General features: G+C 36.2%; 1 protein-coding gene across 1 annotated transcript; it reads left to right on the plus strand.

Annotated features, from left to right (window-relative positions):
• Nucleotides 1-4,906: 4,906 nt before the first annotated feature.
• Nucleotides 4,907-6,093, plus strand: LOC145821334 (protein FAR1-RELATED SEQUENCE 5-like). Its single transcript, XM_082917842.1, has 2 exons — nt 4,907-5,772; nt 5,817-6,093. Exons 1-2 carry the CDS (start codon nt 4,907-4,909, stop codon nt 6,091-6,093), a joined length of 1,143 nt encoding a protein of 380 aa, XP_082773968.1.
• The last annotated feature ends 10,322 nt before the right edge of the window (nt 6,094-16,415 follow it).

The raw sequence follows: 16,415 nt of genomic DNA on the forward strand, positions 1-16,415 counted from the left end.
TGTTTGTGAGATGGATTTCAAGGGACAATTTCAAAGTTTTGATTTTGTGAGATGGATTGAAGATAGAGATCGAAAGGGTTTAGGGTTCAAAAAGAGAGAAAATAAAGGGAAAAGAGGGGATGCCAATAAAAAGAAGATAAATGGTTCAACGAGGGTTTCGACTTATATGAAAGGGTATTTTAGTCTTTTCATCATATTTTTTAATTTAAGGGACTTTTGAGGGGTGGCTCTATTTACACACCACATTTGGTCTTAAGGCACACCATTACTTAGGTCACACCTTTAATAATTTGCAAAAACATACAACTTGTTTGGTTCTGATTTTCAGAAAACAGTTTTTCACAAAATTTTACCCTTTAATTTTCCGTATTTTAATATTTTCAATGAATTTTTTTAATGTTTTAAATAATTTTTTTTTTAATTTTTAGACACACCTAATATAAATATACTTAAAAAGTATAATATTTATGAAAAAAATATTTAAAAAATACACTAAATACCAAAAAATACAAAAAAAAAGAAAGAAAATTCAATACAATTTTTGTATTTTTGTATATTTTTTAATTTTTAAAAATAATTTTCACAAATATTATACTTTTTAAGTGTATTTATGTTAGGTGTGTCTAAAAATTTAAAAAAAAAATTGCTAAAACATTAAAAAAAATCATTGAAAACATTAAAATACGAACAATAAAAAAATAAAATTTTCTGAAAATCAGAACCAAACAAACTATATGTTTTTTCAAATTATTAAATGTGTGAACTCAGTAGTGATGTGCCTTGAGACCAGATGTTGTAATACCCCTATTCCGTAATATGTTAATTGGTCCTTAATATGATGTGATTATGTGTTTGTTATGGTTTTGTATGCCATTATGTGAAAATATGTGATTTTGAATTTTTATCTGTTCACCGTAGGAATATCTGTTTGATTTTACCACTTCGGAAATTAAATTGGAGGCCTTATCGGCCACAGAACCCGAAATTGATTACGCCATTGTGATTGGCATAATTTTTAGAATCTACGGTGAAATTTAATTGAAAATTTATTCGGGTCAGATTAAATTGATGAATTAGAACCCAACTACTTTATTACTATTATATTGGCCTTAGTGGGTTTTATTGTAAAGGCTTTATACACTCAAACTTCCCTCTTTAGTTTATTTTGACTGAATTTAACTCAAGAGAAGGAGGAGGGGGTCGGCTAGAGAGAGGGAAAGAGGAGAGTTGGGTGTTTGGCTCAAATTGTGAAGAATAGAGGGATTAAACTCAAGAAATTGCCATAATTAGAAGAATTGAGCCTCTAGGTAAGCTCTGATATTTGAATTCATGAGACTTAACTTGTGATTTTGTGAATTAAAGATTAATTGGTGATCAAGAACAAGAGTTGTGCTATAATTGATGAATTTGAAGCTAATGTGCACATGTATATGTAGGATCACCATGATTTTGCATAATCAAGCATGTTTTTGTTGTGTTCCATGAGAATGATCACCATTTGTGTTATCTAAGTTGAGAATGTGGCTAATTCATCACATGCACGTACAATTTATGAAGATGGGAGCTTTGAATGCATGAATGTGTGTTGGAGTTGAGTTTAGTGCCAATTTGGGACATGCATGTGGTTAATTCATGAAATTGGGCTCCATGATGTTGTGTTTTGGTGTTTATATCATGTTAGTGCAAATATATGTGAAGTTGGAGCCATATTATGCAGGAAATAAGGTTGGAAGGTCGAATTGGAGCTCAAGAACTCAATCTGGAAAACCCAGATTTTTGATGTCCGCTCGAGCTGGTGAAGTGCCGCTCGAGCGGGAAAATCGTGCTCCCAGCACTTTTTGCAGACATGGTTCCCGCTCGAGCGGGGAAGTTGACGCTCGAGCGAGGAGCTATGTAGACAGGCCATCCGCTCGAGCGGCAAAGTTCACGCTCGAGCGTGATTTTGATGTAACCAGTATTTTTGCAGGCCTTAAGAGTCCGCTCGAGCTGGGACCTTATTTTCTGAAATTCTGAAATTGCATTCTGTGTTCTGTTTTCCGTCCTCTTTCACTTATAAGCACTCTTAGGCATGCATTGAGCATTGTAAATGAGTTAACGAGATAAGAATAAAGCCTAAAGAGGAATATGTGAATTAAAGAACGGATTGAACTATTAGTGACCCTTTTGTGTTCATTAAATGTGTAGGGTCAAGCTCCAGGACAAATCCACAAGCCGATCACTGTGAGTAATATCGATATTTGAAAGCTTAGCAATGTTCAACTGTTTATTCCCTTATAAGCTTTATGAGTTGCTAATTGGGATTGTGGACAAAAGTCTGACATGAACAAATGAATGGACCGAAGGTCGTTTCGATATGAATAAATGGACCTAAGGTCGTTTTGATAGAAATAAATGGACCTAAGGTCGTTTTGACATAAATGAGTGGGCCGAAGGCTGTTTTGACACGAATGTATGGACCGAAAGCCGTTTTGACGTAAACAAATGGACCGAAGGTCGTTTTGACAGAAATGAATGGACCGAAGGTCGTTTTGATAGAAATGAGTGGACCGAAGGTCGTTTGGACATGTATGAATAGACCTAAGGTCGTTTTGACATAAATGAGTGGGCCGAAGGCCGTTTTGACACGAATGTGCGGGCCGAAGACCGTTTTGACGTAAACGAAAGGACCGAAGGTCGTTTTGACAGAAATGAATGGACCGAAGGCCGTTTTGATAGAAATAAGTGGACCGAAGGTCGTTTGGGCATATATGAATGGACCTAAGGTCGTTTTGACATGAATGAGTGGGCCGAAGGCCGTTTTGACATGAATGTATAGGCCGAAGGTCGTTTTGACGTAAACGAATGAGCCGAAGGCCATTTTGATAGAAATGAATGGGCCGAAGGCCGTTTTGACATAAATGAATGGGCCGAAGGCTGTTTTGACATGAATGGAAATCTGAATGGGCCAAAGGCCAAAATGTTTGGAATTACAGTCACTTGATTTGAATTTCGTATAGTTATATATCTGTTAAATAGAAATATGAATTGGGCCCAAGGCTGTTTGGAATATGTTGTTCTACATTGTTATGTAACTTCTGTATTTGATTTGATATTATTCACTAGGCTTTCGCTCGCGCTCATTCATGTGTTTGTAGGTGAGCCAAGAGAAGTCCAGACCCAGCCTTAGTGAAGTCTGTATGGAACAACTAAGGTTTTGAGAGAGTCAACCCATGTGTCTCACGCACGAGACCCGTCTTTGCCCTTTTGTTATGTATTTACATCTTGTCAGGTTGGCGAAGTTTTGAATATGTCTGTATATGGTTTTCATGGGTTGACTTAGTTTGGATGATCCTGTCTGTATAGAATCTTATGTCATTACACTTTCTATTGTGAGTTATTAACATATGTACATATGGAATGTTATGGTGTGCATATAAGCACGGCTCTATGGATAAAGTTTTAAATTTGCTTCCGTTTAGCCCCTTTTACTCTGATGAGTCTTGTCTTATTTGGTTTGAGGCTGTAGGTAATCTCGTGATTACTGGCCGGTTATGGCCTTAACCCATAGGGGCGGGTTCGGGTCGTGACAGATATGGTGTGTAAATAGAGGCACACCATTATTTTATTAAGTGTCTTTCACACAAAAAGGGATTGGGGGTCCCTGCTGTGGAGAATCCACAGCCGTGACTGCTGTGACGTAAAACGCCACCGTTTTAATGTTTTTTTTTTTAATTAATGTGAGGGTTTATTAATTCTTCTCTCACTATAACAAACAAAACAATAAACCTAGGGCGGCCACCGTCTAATCCGTAAGCAAAGGTTCTCTATTGACATGGATTGAAAGGTTAGTTTTTATTTTTATTTTTTTATTTGTCTGCCAAAACATTTTTGTACAGGGCTGCCACCGTCTTCACAGTAAGCAAAAGTCTCTATTGACATGGATTGAAAAGTTAGTTTTTATTTTTTATTTTTTTATTTTCTAATATTTTTGTCTTCTCTCAAACAGATTGAACAGTGTTCTCTATTTTTGCTTCACCGTTCTTTTGCTGGATTTACAGACCATTATTATTCAACAAACTGGTATGTATATCTATCTATATATATATATATATATATTATATGTATATATGTTTTGTATTTTGTTTGGTACAGTATGTTAGTGGGTTGAACAAGTATAATAGTTTGGTTTGTTTTTTGTGAATGGATTGAGAAACACAATTGTATATTATAAGAAAAAAATTTTATTATGTAATTTGTTTTGTACATATTATGTATTTTTGTATAAATATTATATAATTTTTTTAAGGAGTTACGATAATTTGTAATTCATAATTATTTTTTTTATAGCAATGCTATGTATTTTTGTGGAAATATTACACATTTTTATAACAATGTTATTTATTTTTGTAATAATGTTATGCATTTTGTGGTCTAAAAAAAGTTTCAATAAAAAAATCTATAATCTTACTATAAAATGCGGATTTAATTTTTTAATCATAAATTGTTATAACTTAATAAAAAATGACATAACATTTGTAACAAAAATACAAAACATATATCAAAAATTTATATAATAAGAGGGCATATGATTCACATCTTTAAGCGTGTCTGCCAAAAGATTCCCTATATTATATAATATACCAATTCTAATATAATTTTGCAATTATATATTATAATCTACTCAGATACAATAAATTTTCAATGTTATTGTACAAATTTCACATCTTTTTTTTTCCCTCTCCCCTATCCTTTTAATTAATTTACATTATTAATTGATTTATTAGATTTCATTGAATTGTTTAATTACTCAGCATTTAAAATTAATTAATAACTTTTTTGCTCAGATTCTTGTTTCGTTTAATACATATATATATATATATATATATATTTCCCCATATTTGTTAGTGTTGAAATGGAGGATAGTATAATGGATGATGGTGAACTTGAGGGATGCATCGAAGAAATGAGAGAGTTGGCCAAGGATAAATCACCATATCTTGGTATGGAGTTTCCATCAGAAGAAGCTGCATATGAGTTTTATAATGAATACGGAAGAATTGTGGGGTTTAGTATTAGAAGAGATTATTGTAACAAAAGTCAGAAAGATGGTGTTATGACTAGTAGAAAGTTTGTTTGTTGTAAGGAGGGAGAGAGGGAAACAGATAAACGGTACACGATGATAAAAAATCCTCGAAGTGAGACAAGAACAAATTGTAAAGCATTTATGTATATATCTTTTAAGCGGGACTTGTCGAAGTGGATTGTGTCGAAGTTTGATAGTAACCACAACCACCCTTTGCATCTTCCTCAATGTACTCATTTGATGCCATCTCAGAGAAAGGTATGTGATGCTCAGGGTATAAATATTGACATAGCTGATGAGAGTGGAATATCTCTTAAGGCTTCACGTGATCTTATTAGTGCTATAGCAGGAGGAAAGGAATTTGTAGGGTTCACGCGAGAGGATCAGAAAACCTACTTACGTGCAAAAAGACAGCGAAACTTGCAATATGGTGAAGCAGGGAGTTTGTTAAGATATTTCCAGCAGCAAGTGGCAGAAAATCCATATTTTTACTATGCCATTCAGTTGGATGTAGATGAGATGATTACTAATATTTTTTGGGCTGATCATCAGATGATAACAGATTATGGGCTTTTCGGTGATGCGGTGTCGTTCGATACAACTTTTCGAACAAATAAGGAGTACCGTCCACTTGCTTTATTTTCTGGCTTTAACCACTTTAGAATGACAATGATTTTTGGTGCAGCATTATTATATGATGAAACTACAGAGTCATTTGAATGGTTATTTGAAACATTTTTGGATGCAATGTCAGGAAAAAACCTGTTAGTTTTTTCACAGATCAAGATCAAGCAATGGCTAAGGCAATTTCACAAATCATGCCTGAGGTTTTTCATGGGTTTTGCACTTTTCACCTAATGCAAAATGCTTTGAAGCATTTGGGTTACTTGTTCAAGAGTGGTTCAAAATTTAGTAGCAATTTAAAAGCTTGCATTTATGACTACGAGAATGAGCATGAATTAATTGAAGCTTGGAATTCTTTGATTGATAAATACAACTTGCAAGAGAATGAGTGGATGAAAAGAACTTAGAGAAAAAGAGAGCAGTGGGCGCATGTGTATGAAGTGGGTATTTACTGGAGGAATGCGAAGCACACAATTTAGTGAAAGTCTAAATGGAACATTAAGGGGATATTTGAAGGGTGATCATAACATTGTTCAATTCTTTACTCACTTTAATCGGATCCATCACATGTGTTGGATTGGACCGATTTAGTGGTTGATGAGGATGTCTCGTATGAGGAGAGACCGGTTCGGGTCTTGGATAGGCGGGATCAAGTTTTGCGAGGCAAAACTATCCCTTTGGTGAAAGTTTTGTGGAAACATCACGGAGTGGGGGAAGCCACTTGGGAACGTGAATTGGAAGTTCGCCAGAAATATCCGGACATATTTGTTGATTTGTAATCTTATAACTAGATTCTGTTATATTGTTAAACTTAAGAGCTTTATATATGTCTTAAGTTGTAAAATATTGAGTTTGTATTGGTAAATGGGTGTATCTTGAAACTTGCTTCATTATAGAAGTTTAGTATAGCATTGCATATGTTGATTACATTGCTGAGTGTGATATATATATCATGCAATTGAATATTATATGGGGATTGCTAACATTGGAAGGAATAATGCATAATATTGATACAGGTTGAAATATATGTTGTTTTATATATGGGTTGTGAGATGCCTCTTGATAAAGAGATGAAGTGACCAGTATTGGGTCAAGCTGTTTATTATTGTTTTATAATATCATTGGGAATTGAGAAAAATCTGTTTTCAAAAAAACTTACGCTTAATTTCGGGGACGAAATTCTTTGAAGGGGGGGAGGTTATAGCGACCCCGGTCTTTTCCCATTTGATTATTGTATCCGGACCTAGGTTCCGTAGATTCTGTCATTGTATAATTGTTGTTGTTGTCCTTTATTTTCTCTTTTGGAATTATAGGATGTGTTGGGCAGGTTTGTTTCAGGTTGGTTGGGTTTAGAAACCAAGTGTTGCTGTCCAGGTTTTTGGTGTTTCGCTCGAGCGAGGAGTTGGTCGCTCGAGCGAGATGTCGTTTTGGTTCTTCGCTCGAGCTGGGGTTTGGTCGCTCGAGCGAGAGATGGCGTCCTGTATGGACCTGTAGCTTTGCATTCTTGGCTCGAGCGAGTTAGTTCATCCTTCGCTCGAGCTATAGTTCCTTCGCTCGAGCGTGTGTCTGGGTTCAGACCTGAGGGTTTGAGTTCTTCGCTCGATCGAGTTTTCTTTCGCTCGAGCGAGCTTTTGGGTTGCTGGCTCGAGCAAGGCTTCCTTGGCTCGAGCGTAGTTTCTTGTGTCTGGTCGCTCGAGCGACCAAGTCTTCGCTCGAGCGAGCCTGTCCAGTTTATATACACAGCAGCGGGTTTTGATCAGTCTTTTTCATCTTCTTTTGATTCCAAACCCTAGGTCCGACTTCTCCTTCTCCCTACTCACCTTCTTTCTTAGATTTGATCTATTTAGAGGGTGTTTCTACCCTAGTTGCCTTATTAAATATATAGAGGGAGTCGAGGGCTTTCATTTAATCTGAGCATTTGGCGATTTGGAGCACATCGGTATTTGGGCACTCATCTCTGTCTTCACCATTTGAGTTATTTTCTTCAAGGTAGGGATTTCCTACTCCATTTTATAGGTTTTGTTCTAAGTTTTGGTATTTTAACATGTTGGGGATACTTTGGTAAATTTTGGGAAAAACCCTAGTTTTATTATTAAATTAAATTGTATAATTAATTCATGGAATTGGGAAAAGATGGTTAAATTCATGGAATTGAGGAAATCATTGATTAAATGGCGTAGTTGGAACATTTGAATCATTTGTCTATTGAATTGTTGACATGGTTATTTTCAGTTTAGAAATAACTGTTTTGGGCTATCGGTGGAGGATAGTCATGATTGTTGTAGACATTGCATGTGGATTATGAATAACTGAAACTAATCACATTGGTTAAGTCATTAATTTTGACTATTGCATTGATACAGAAAATACGTGTATTGATTGAGCATTGCGTATGCATACATTGTTTTGTGTGGGAGGAGATAGGGGATGTACTCCACGGTTTAGGGGAAGATAGGGGATGGACCTCTAAACCGGATTTTGTTTGGGAGGAGATAGGGGATGGACTCCATTAGCATCACTTTTATGTGTGCTTATTTATATAGAAGTGTTTTATTGATACAGCACTAAAATGTGTATCAATCTGGAAGTATGAAGTGTTTTGAATTGAGCTTGAGTCTCATTTGTTATTGATATTGGGAGAATGTGAAAATGATATATATAATTTAATGTGGTAAGTTTGGCCAGGTTCTGAGCCATGTTGATAAAATTGGAAAGTAAAACGTGTCTTAGACAATAGTGTCATGAGACTGTAAAATGAAGTAATTAATTATCTTGGTTAACCATCTGTTGAATGCTATTGCTTTATTCATTGCTTATATGTGGTTTAGTATATTTCTATTGGGCTGTGGCTCACCCTTTATGGGAACATCATTTTCAGGTTCAGGTGATAAGTTACCTCCAAGGACTTAGCTTGGCAGGGTTCGGTTTCTGGATTTTGAAGAAGACTATCTTTGTTAATTGTCTTTATTAATTAGTGCATGTAAACATTCAAGCCTTGGGCTTTTCTTGTATTGAGTTAGAACTCATATTTTGTATCCAAGTGTTGGCTTGGAAGGATGTAAGCCTGTAGGGCATTTTATTCGATGTTACATGTAATGCTTCTAATTAGTAATACTCTGATGAATGAATTAATAAATTGTTTTCTTTTAATAATGCATGTCAATGATGTAAATATAATGGGTTTATTTTTGAGGGCGTTACAACTTGGTATCAGAGCGTACCGGGTTTGAATACTTTGGGTACGTGGGAAGTGATTAGTATCACATTGGGTTCGTCTCGTTTTGATAGAGACTTAGTGTAATGTTATATGCTTATGTGATAACATGTTTATGTGATTATGTGGGTATGGAATGTAATTTCTAGGATGTTGATTGGACCCTTGAGTTTCTAGTAGTCTTGTTGGAAAGGCACTTGATCACTGCTGCTTCCAACCGGAACTATAGTAACGCATTGGGACTATCATTATCCGGGAATGAAATTCGTAGGTGCTTATGTGATTATATGCTTACGTGGAATGAATTATTGTTGGCCATTGCATTAGGACACGAGTGTTTAGCTTCGGCACATTTATTAATGTGCTAATGTCTTTGTTTCCTTTATTAGGATGTCAGGACGAGGACGAGGACGCGGTAGGCGTGGTAGGCCGGGTAGGCAGGAGGTGCCTATGCCAGAGGAGATTCCGGTAGTTCAGGAGGGAATTGGTTAGATTAGGGATCGTTTTCAATTAGTATACCTTATGCTTGCATGTTTGCATTCGTTCATTTGTCTTGCATGCACCGAGCCTCGGCGCATCATTCAAACTGCATTATAATTTCAATAGTTCCTTGAATACGTGTTTCAAAGCATGCTATCAAAGTGTTGCATATGCCATATTAGTAGCCGAGCCTATTAATTTCATATTGCATGTGTTGCATTAGGCATCTTGTATAGTTAGGATCATGCATCTTTCTAACTAACTTTTGTTTTGACTTGGAGTACTCGGTAAGTTTTTATGCTTTAGCATGCTTGCATAAGTCTGATTGCTATATTACCATGTTTCGCATGCTTGCCATGAGGCGGTGTACTTAAATACTAAACTGCATGAATGCCTATGGATGAAGGCTTTGTTGCTTGAATTGAAACAATTCAACGAATGCACGTTTTAAGCCCACTTTGCAAAGTGGCAAATCATGTTTTAAGCCCATTATGTTTGATGGAAAATCCGTGTTTTAACTCACTTGAGGGTGGCAAATTCAAACTATTTTCGCAAAACAAACATGATGTGAAACGTTCAAAGTCTTACGACTTAGTCTATATTTACTTGTGTGCGTCATAGAGTAAAGTTAGCTAATAACCACATGAGGTTTATAAAACATCATATCATGATTAGTAGAGGCCGAGCTTTGATCGGGCGAGCAGGGGTGCTCATTTTAAGACCTTTCCCTCTCGTACCCAAGTCCCAAGCCGAGGCAACTTTGGTGATAATGGACACATGGCCTTTGGCACGAGTTAGGGTTTCCTAAATTTTCCCAAAACAAAATATTTAGGTGGCGACTCTGTAATCTGGCAAAGCAGTTCAGTTTTGGCATTATTTGATCTAAAGTCAATTTTCCAAAATGATTTACTGGATTGGACTCTTTGGTGTTTATCAATTTCCCATTGCACTTTGTGAGATTAGATTCAAAACCGTGACAAGAGTCCGAATTGTAGGACCAATTCGAGCTCCCCGAGGGGGCGGCGCGAAAAAGTCGAGCCCACAGGTGCGTACTGCCGAGAAGAGCATCAACCAAACCCTCCAAGAAATTGATGCTGAGCTTGAGGAGGAAAAGGCTGCCAAGAAGGTTTCCCAGTTGTCTTTTGAGGTCGAGACCCAGCCAGCCACTGATGCCAAGTAGTCTACCTAGCAGCTTTTATCTCTGTACTTTGTACTTTTTTCCTTTTTGCTTTTGAAACAACGCTAGCTTTAGTTTGGCCGATGTGCCCTTTTTTGTACTATGAACAAGTCTATCTTTTGAATGCAAGTTTCCTCATTTTCTTCTGAGTGTTTGAATGCCTTCTTTTTCTTATGTATGTTTACCATTTCCATTCTTAGAATAATTTTGTATGTCTTCAAAGTATACCTTTATCTGTATAACCTTATCAGAGTACAATACCTTCGACATAACTTCTTAATTGTTTATCTTGAGCTTGGCTTAACATTTGAAAATATTGTAAAAATATTTTCACAAGTGTTATTTTAAATTTGCCACGTCACTCTTACTTATCAAGACTTCTGTCTGCTATACTCCCAAAGTTTGGCAACCTGGTCATCTCGGCAAGTACGTATGCACTTCATACGTATGCACTTCTTGCAATATTACCTCGGCTTAACTTCAACTTGTAAATTTTTCTAAAAATTTCAACAAGTGTTAAGCCAACTCTAACTTGTAAATTTTTCTATAAAATTCCAACTCCTAAACACTTTAAACTTTATTCATCATTCTCCAGCTCTCTGCCCCCTAACCGTGAACTTAAGTTTCATCTATATTCACATTAAGCATGTGCCTATGATCTTGTTGCCGAAGTTAAATTCAAACAAAGACTAGCCGAGGTTCTCAACGTTAGTTTCTCTGTTAATCTTACTGAAATGCACTTAGTTCCAATCTGAGTTTAATTTTGCCGACATGGCAAGTCTAGGTTAATCCAACTTAGTTCAACTCCATTATATGCAAATATAATTTCAACTCTACCATATAATGAGTTTAAGTTATTCATCATGTTTCACTTAGAAATATCGCCAACTTAGTTCAACTCTATTATATACAAGTATAATTCAACTCTGCCATATAATAAGTCTAAGTTATTCGTCACGTTTCACTTAGAAACATCACCAACTTAGTTTAACCCTATTATATGCAAGTATAATTCAACTCTGCCATATAATAAGTCTAAGTTATTCGTCACGTTTCACTTAGAAACATCGTCAAAGGAGTAGTTAGTCGTATTACACAAGTTTAAAATTAAAAATCAAGCTAAAATTTTATTATTACTTCGACTAATAACATAAACTTTAAAAAACAAAAATCTAATGATAGAAAAACTTCAAGTTGCAAGTGTTCCAGGGTCTTGGCAACTCCTTGCCTTCACTGTCTTCAAGCCGATATGCCCCATTGTCGGCGACCGAAATGATTCTATAAGGCCCCTCCCAATTTGGGCTCAGCTTTCCCTTTTTGGGATCCTTCTTGTTGCCGACGAATTTTCTTAGGATGAGGTCCCCAACTTGAAACTCTCTTGGGGTGACCTTCTTATTGTAAGCCCAAGCAAGCTGCTACTGGTATGTCCCTAGCCGAATTGTTGTTTTCTCTCTTCTTTCTTCTAATAGGTCCAGATCTCGGGCTAGGAATGGCTCGTTAATCCTATTCTCTACTCTCTGGGTTCTGATCCCTGGGATGACGAATTCTAATGGGATAACTGCCTTTGTGCCATAAGCCATGGTAAATGGGGATTCCCCAGTTGATTTTCTCGGCGCAGTCCGATATGCCCAGAGTATATTGGGCAACTCTTCCACCCACTTTCCCTTTGCTGCTTCCAGCCTCTTCTTGATCCCATCCAAAATAGTTTTGTTGGATGCTTCTGCCTGACCATTACTCTGAGGGAAACTTGGAGTGGAGTAATAGTTCATGATTTTGTACTTTGCACAGAAGCTCTTGATTAGCTTACTGTCAAACTGTGTGCCATTGTCTGCTATTATTGCCCTTGGGATCCCAAACCTGGTGATAATGTTCTTCCTTATGAAGTTCTTCACATCAATGTCTTGAATCTTCGCGAGGGGTTCAGCTTCTACCCACTTTGTGAAATAGTCAGTTGCTACCAGCAGGAACTTCCTTTGTCCAGTTGCTTGAGGTAGTTGTCCAACAAGATCCATGCCCTACTAGGCAAATGGCCAAGAGCTGGACACTAGGTTTAAATCTGCTACTAGTTGATGTATCAAAGGTGCAAACTTCTGACACTTCTCACACTTTCTGACATAAGCTTCAGCATCTTTCTGCATATAGGGCCACCAGTACCCCTGAGTAATGGCCCTATAAGCAAGTGACCTGCCCCTAGCGTGGCTTCCGCGTACTTCTTCGTGTATTTCATACAAGAAGTCTTCAACTTGTGAAGGATGCACACATCTTAAAAGGGGACTAGTAAAAGACCTTCTGTAGAGATGTCCTTCTGTTGTCAGACTGAACCTTGCCGACTTTAGTCTGGTCTTGTGCGCTTTTTTGTGATCATCTGACAGGTTCACATCTCTAAGGAATATTACTATTGCATCCATCCAACTTGGACCCATCTCCACACACATTGCCTCATACCCCGTGATCAATGGTTCCACACTTGTGCCTGACAGATAATCAACCATTATTGTCCTTGCCTCCCCTGATTTCATTGCACTAGCCTGGTTAGCCAAGGCATCAGCATGGCTGTTGTTATCTCGACTAACTTGCTGTAGTCTGCAAGCCTAAAATAAGGGTAATACTCTGACAACCTTTTTTACATAGGCCATCATTCTTTCATCTCGGGCTGCGTATTCGCCTATTGCTTGGTTGACAATAAACTGGGAGTCACAGAAGACCACTACCTCGTCGGCTTCCATTGATACTGCCAACTTCAATCTTGCGATCAGTGCTTCATATTCTGCTTCGTTGTTTGAGGCCTTAAACCCCAAACGAATAGATTGTTCTAACATTCGTCCATCTGGCGATACTAGCACTAATCCTGCCCCCATTCCTGACGATTTGAACTCCCATCAACAAACAGGTGGAAGGAGTCGCCGATGTAAATATCGCAAGGCTTGAGTTTCTTTTTTTTCTTCTGTTCTACTGTGGGGTTTTTCATTCCCAGCTAGGTCTCTTCTTGCTCTCCTGGACATCCTAAGCCGCGGCTCACCGAAGCCCGCCGTGGTATGGTACCAGGTGTGAACTCGACCACGAAGTCGGCTAGAACCTGACCTTTGATTGTTGTTCTGGGCCTGAACTCTAAATTGTATTGGCCCAATACCACTGCCCATCTAGCCGCCCTGCCTGTCAGATCTCCTTGCTACAATAAGGACTTCAAAGGGTGTTCAGTCAATACCACAATCTTGTGGGCTTGGAAATAATGGTTCAACTTCTTGGAGGCCATCATTAAGGCCAATGTTAGTTTCTCCAGGTTCAAGTACCTAGTCTCTACGCTTGCTAGGGTTTTACTCACATAGTAAACTGCCCTCCATTTCCCATTCTCTTCTCTAATTACCACTGCACTCACTGCATGTTCTGAAACTGCCAAGTATAATAAAAGTTCTCTCCAGGTATAGGATTTGAGAGAACTGGAGCTGTGGTCAGGTATTTTTTCAAGTCAGCCAAGGCAACTTCGCACTCTTCTGTCCATAAGAAATCTGTGGCCTTCTTCACTAAACTTAAAAAAGGTTTGCATTTGTCAGGGCTTCTACTTTTAAACCTATTTAGGGTTGCGACCCTTCCAGTCAACATCTGTACTTACTTTGCTAATGTTGGGCTCTTCAAGTTCAAGATGACCTTGATTTGATCTGGGCTTGCCTCTATCATAAGCACTCAAATCATTGAGACATTAACACAATTATTGACAATGTAATAAGTATGTACACTATATATTCAATATTATCTTAATTATTTTTACTAAAAATCAATGTATAAAAAACGTGAAATAAATTTTAAAAAATATTTTTTTTTGTAATTGTTTATTATTTATTATTTTTTGTAATTTTAATATCTATATTTTTTATATTTATAAATTTTAATATATTTATGACATAGTTATGATATCACAGTTCATTTCCGGTTCACTCACGGTTGAACCAGTAATCCATCCACCCAATTACTTTTCTGATTCGCTTACCGATCTGATTTTCAAAACATTGTTTTGATGTAACCAATACATGTGAGATGGAAATGGAATGGTTAAAAGCCAACACCTTGTATTAGAAAAATTATTGGATAGTCCAGGACAATATTTGATAATATCTCTCACCTATGACTAAGGCTTTGTTTGACATGTGCTAAAATAGCATATACTAGTTTAGCATATTATTTTATTTTGATTACAATCATTTTATTTGAGTCATATCATCTATCTATCATATCATTTTAAACTCAATCTATTATTTACGTTTTTTCAATAAAAAGTCAAAAATTATATTAATTTAACACTTTTCAAATAACGTCTAAATGCTATGCCCCTTATTATTGTCTCACAACTCAATACAAAATTATAAATTTTACCTCTTCGAACATCCCGTGACGACGCGTATACACCACAAAATAACTTTTTCTAAAATAGATAGACGTGCATGGTATGCACACAATCAATCAATCAATATATCTAGGATTGGAGAGGGTCGCCAATTTGAAAAATTATTGGTTTGTCTTGGTGCCTTACATGATCATGTTCTATACTAATCAAAATTTATCATATTTTTTTATATTTTTCAATCATTTAATATAAATTCATAAATTTTACCTCTTCTACCAATCATAACACCGTTAGAATACTATCTGATGGAACCCCAAGATCAACCAATAACTCCTCCTCTAATTTCGCCAAAGTCATTATAACAAAAATAGGGCCTGGTTAGGTATTTGGGTTTATAACAAAAAATATTAAAAAGTAATTATAAGGCCTATTTTGAAAAGTAAGTTCAAATTTAATGTTTCAAATTTATTTTATTTTATTTTTTTGAGAGTGCAAAAAAAAGAGAGATAATGTGACTTAAAAAAAATCAAAAAATTGGCTTTTAACCGTATTGTCAAAATAGACCTAAATTGTCATATTACTTTATTTATTTCATATTTTTTCATTAAAAATTAAAAATTAATTAAAATAATCAACTCCCAAACCAACCTAACACTTCATATTTGTAGCAGCAACTTGCTTCAACAGGCCTCTTGGTCAATCACCGGTAGCTTCGAAGGTTGTTAATCAATTTGGTTTTCTTCTTCAGCTTGCTTTAAAGACAATTTGTTCATTCATTTTGACTAGGTCTAATTCTTTTGTCTTTGAGATTTGTTGAGATTGAGATTCAACTAATATTTTTGTGACCTTTTCTTTGGTGATAGTAAAATTAGATTTTGATCCCGTGAAGGAACCTTCGTTTGAAGAAATCACTAAATATTATGCGTCCTTGATTGATTAACTTTTCTGCACATTTTGTTTTCTAGACCTTTTGTTCCAATCAAAATCTGATCAGACATTTGATAGAAAACTTTGCGGAACATAAACTAAAAACCATTAAGGATTCAATTCCATACATGAAAACTATATGAATTTCTTATATACAAAATAAGTGAATACATACCTTGATCCATGATAGTATGGAATCCGCTTTTAAGAAACAGAAATCTTGAATGGAAGATCTTGATCTTTAAGTTCTTGACTTGTCTAAGATCTTCAAACCACTTCTCTCTCTCTAGGCGATGGGAGCCTTCATGTGGTGACAACTTAAGTTTTTGATGGAGAGTATGGTTTGGGACCTTACACTATTTATACTAATATTCTTCCCATCAAAGAACCATTCATTCAATGAACTTCATTAAATAGATTAATGTATCTTATACATTCATGATACATAATGCATCTTTTATATTTAATGAATTCATTAGATAAGACTAATGTATCTTACATATTCATAATAGATACAATGTGCATCTCTAAGATTCATTCATAATGAATCCATCACATTCAATGTGCATCTCTAAGATTTATTCATAATGAA

Source organism: Camellia sinensis, chromosome 3, assembly GCF_055761805.1.
Source record: "Camellia sinensis isolate YWXY chromosome 3, ASM5576180v1, whole genome shotgun sequence".
NCBI classification, from domain to species: Eukaryota; Viridiplantae; Streptophyta; class Magnoliopsida; order Ericales; family Theaceae; genus Camellia; species Camellia sinensis.

Bases quoted from the DNA above. Each gene is read 5' to 3' on its own strand.
- LOC145821334 (XM_082917842.1), top strand. From the start codon at position 4,907: ATGGATGATGGTGAACTTGAGGGATGCATCGAAGAAATGAGAGAGTTG. The intron at 5,773-5,816 runs GTCATTTGAATG...ATGCAATGTCAG, and splicing joins TTATATGATGAAACTACAGA to GAAAAAACCTGTTAGTTTTT.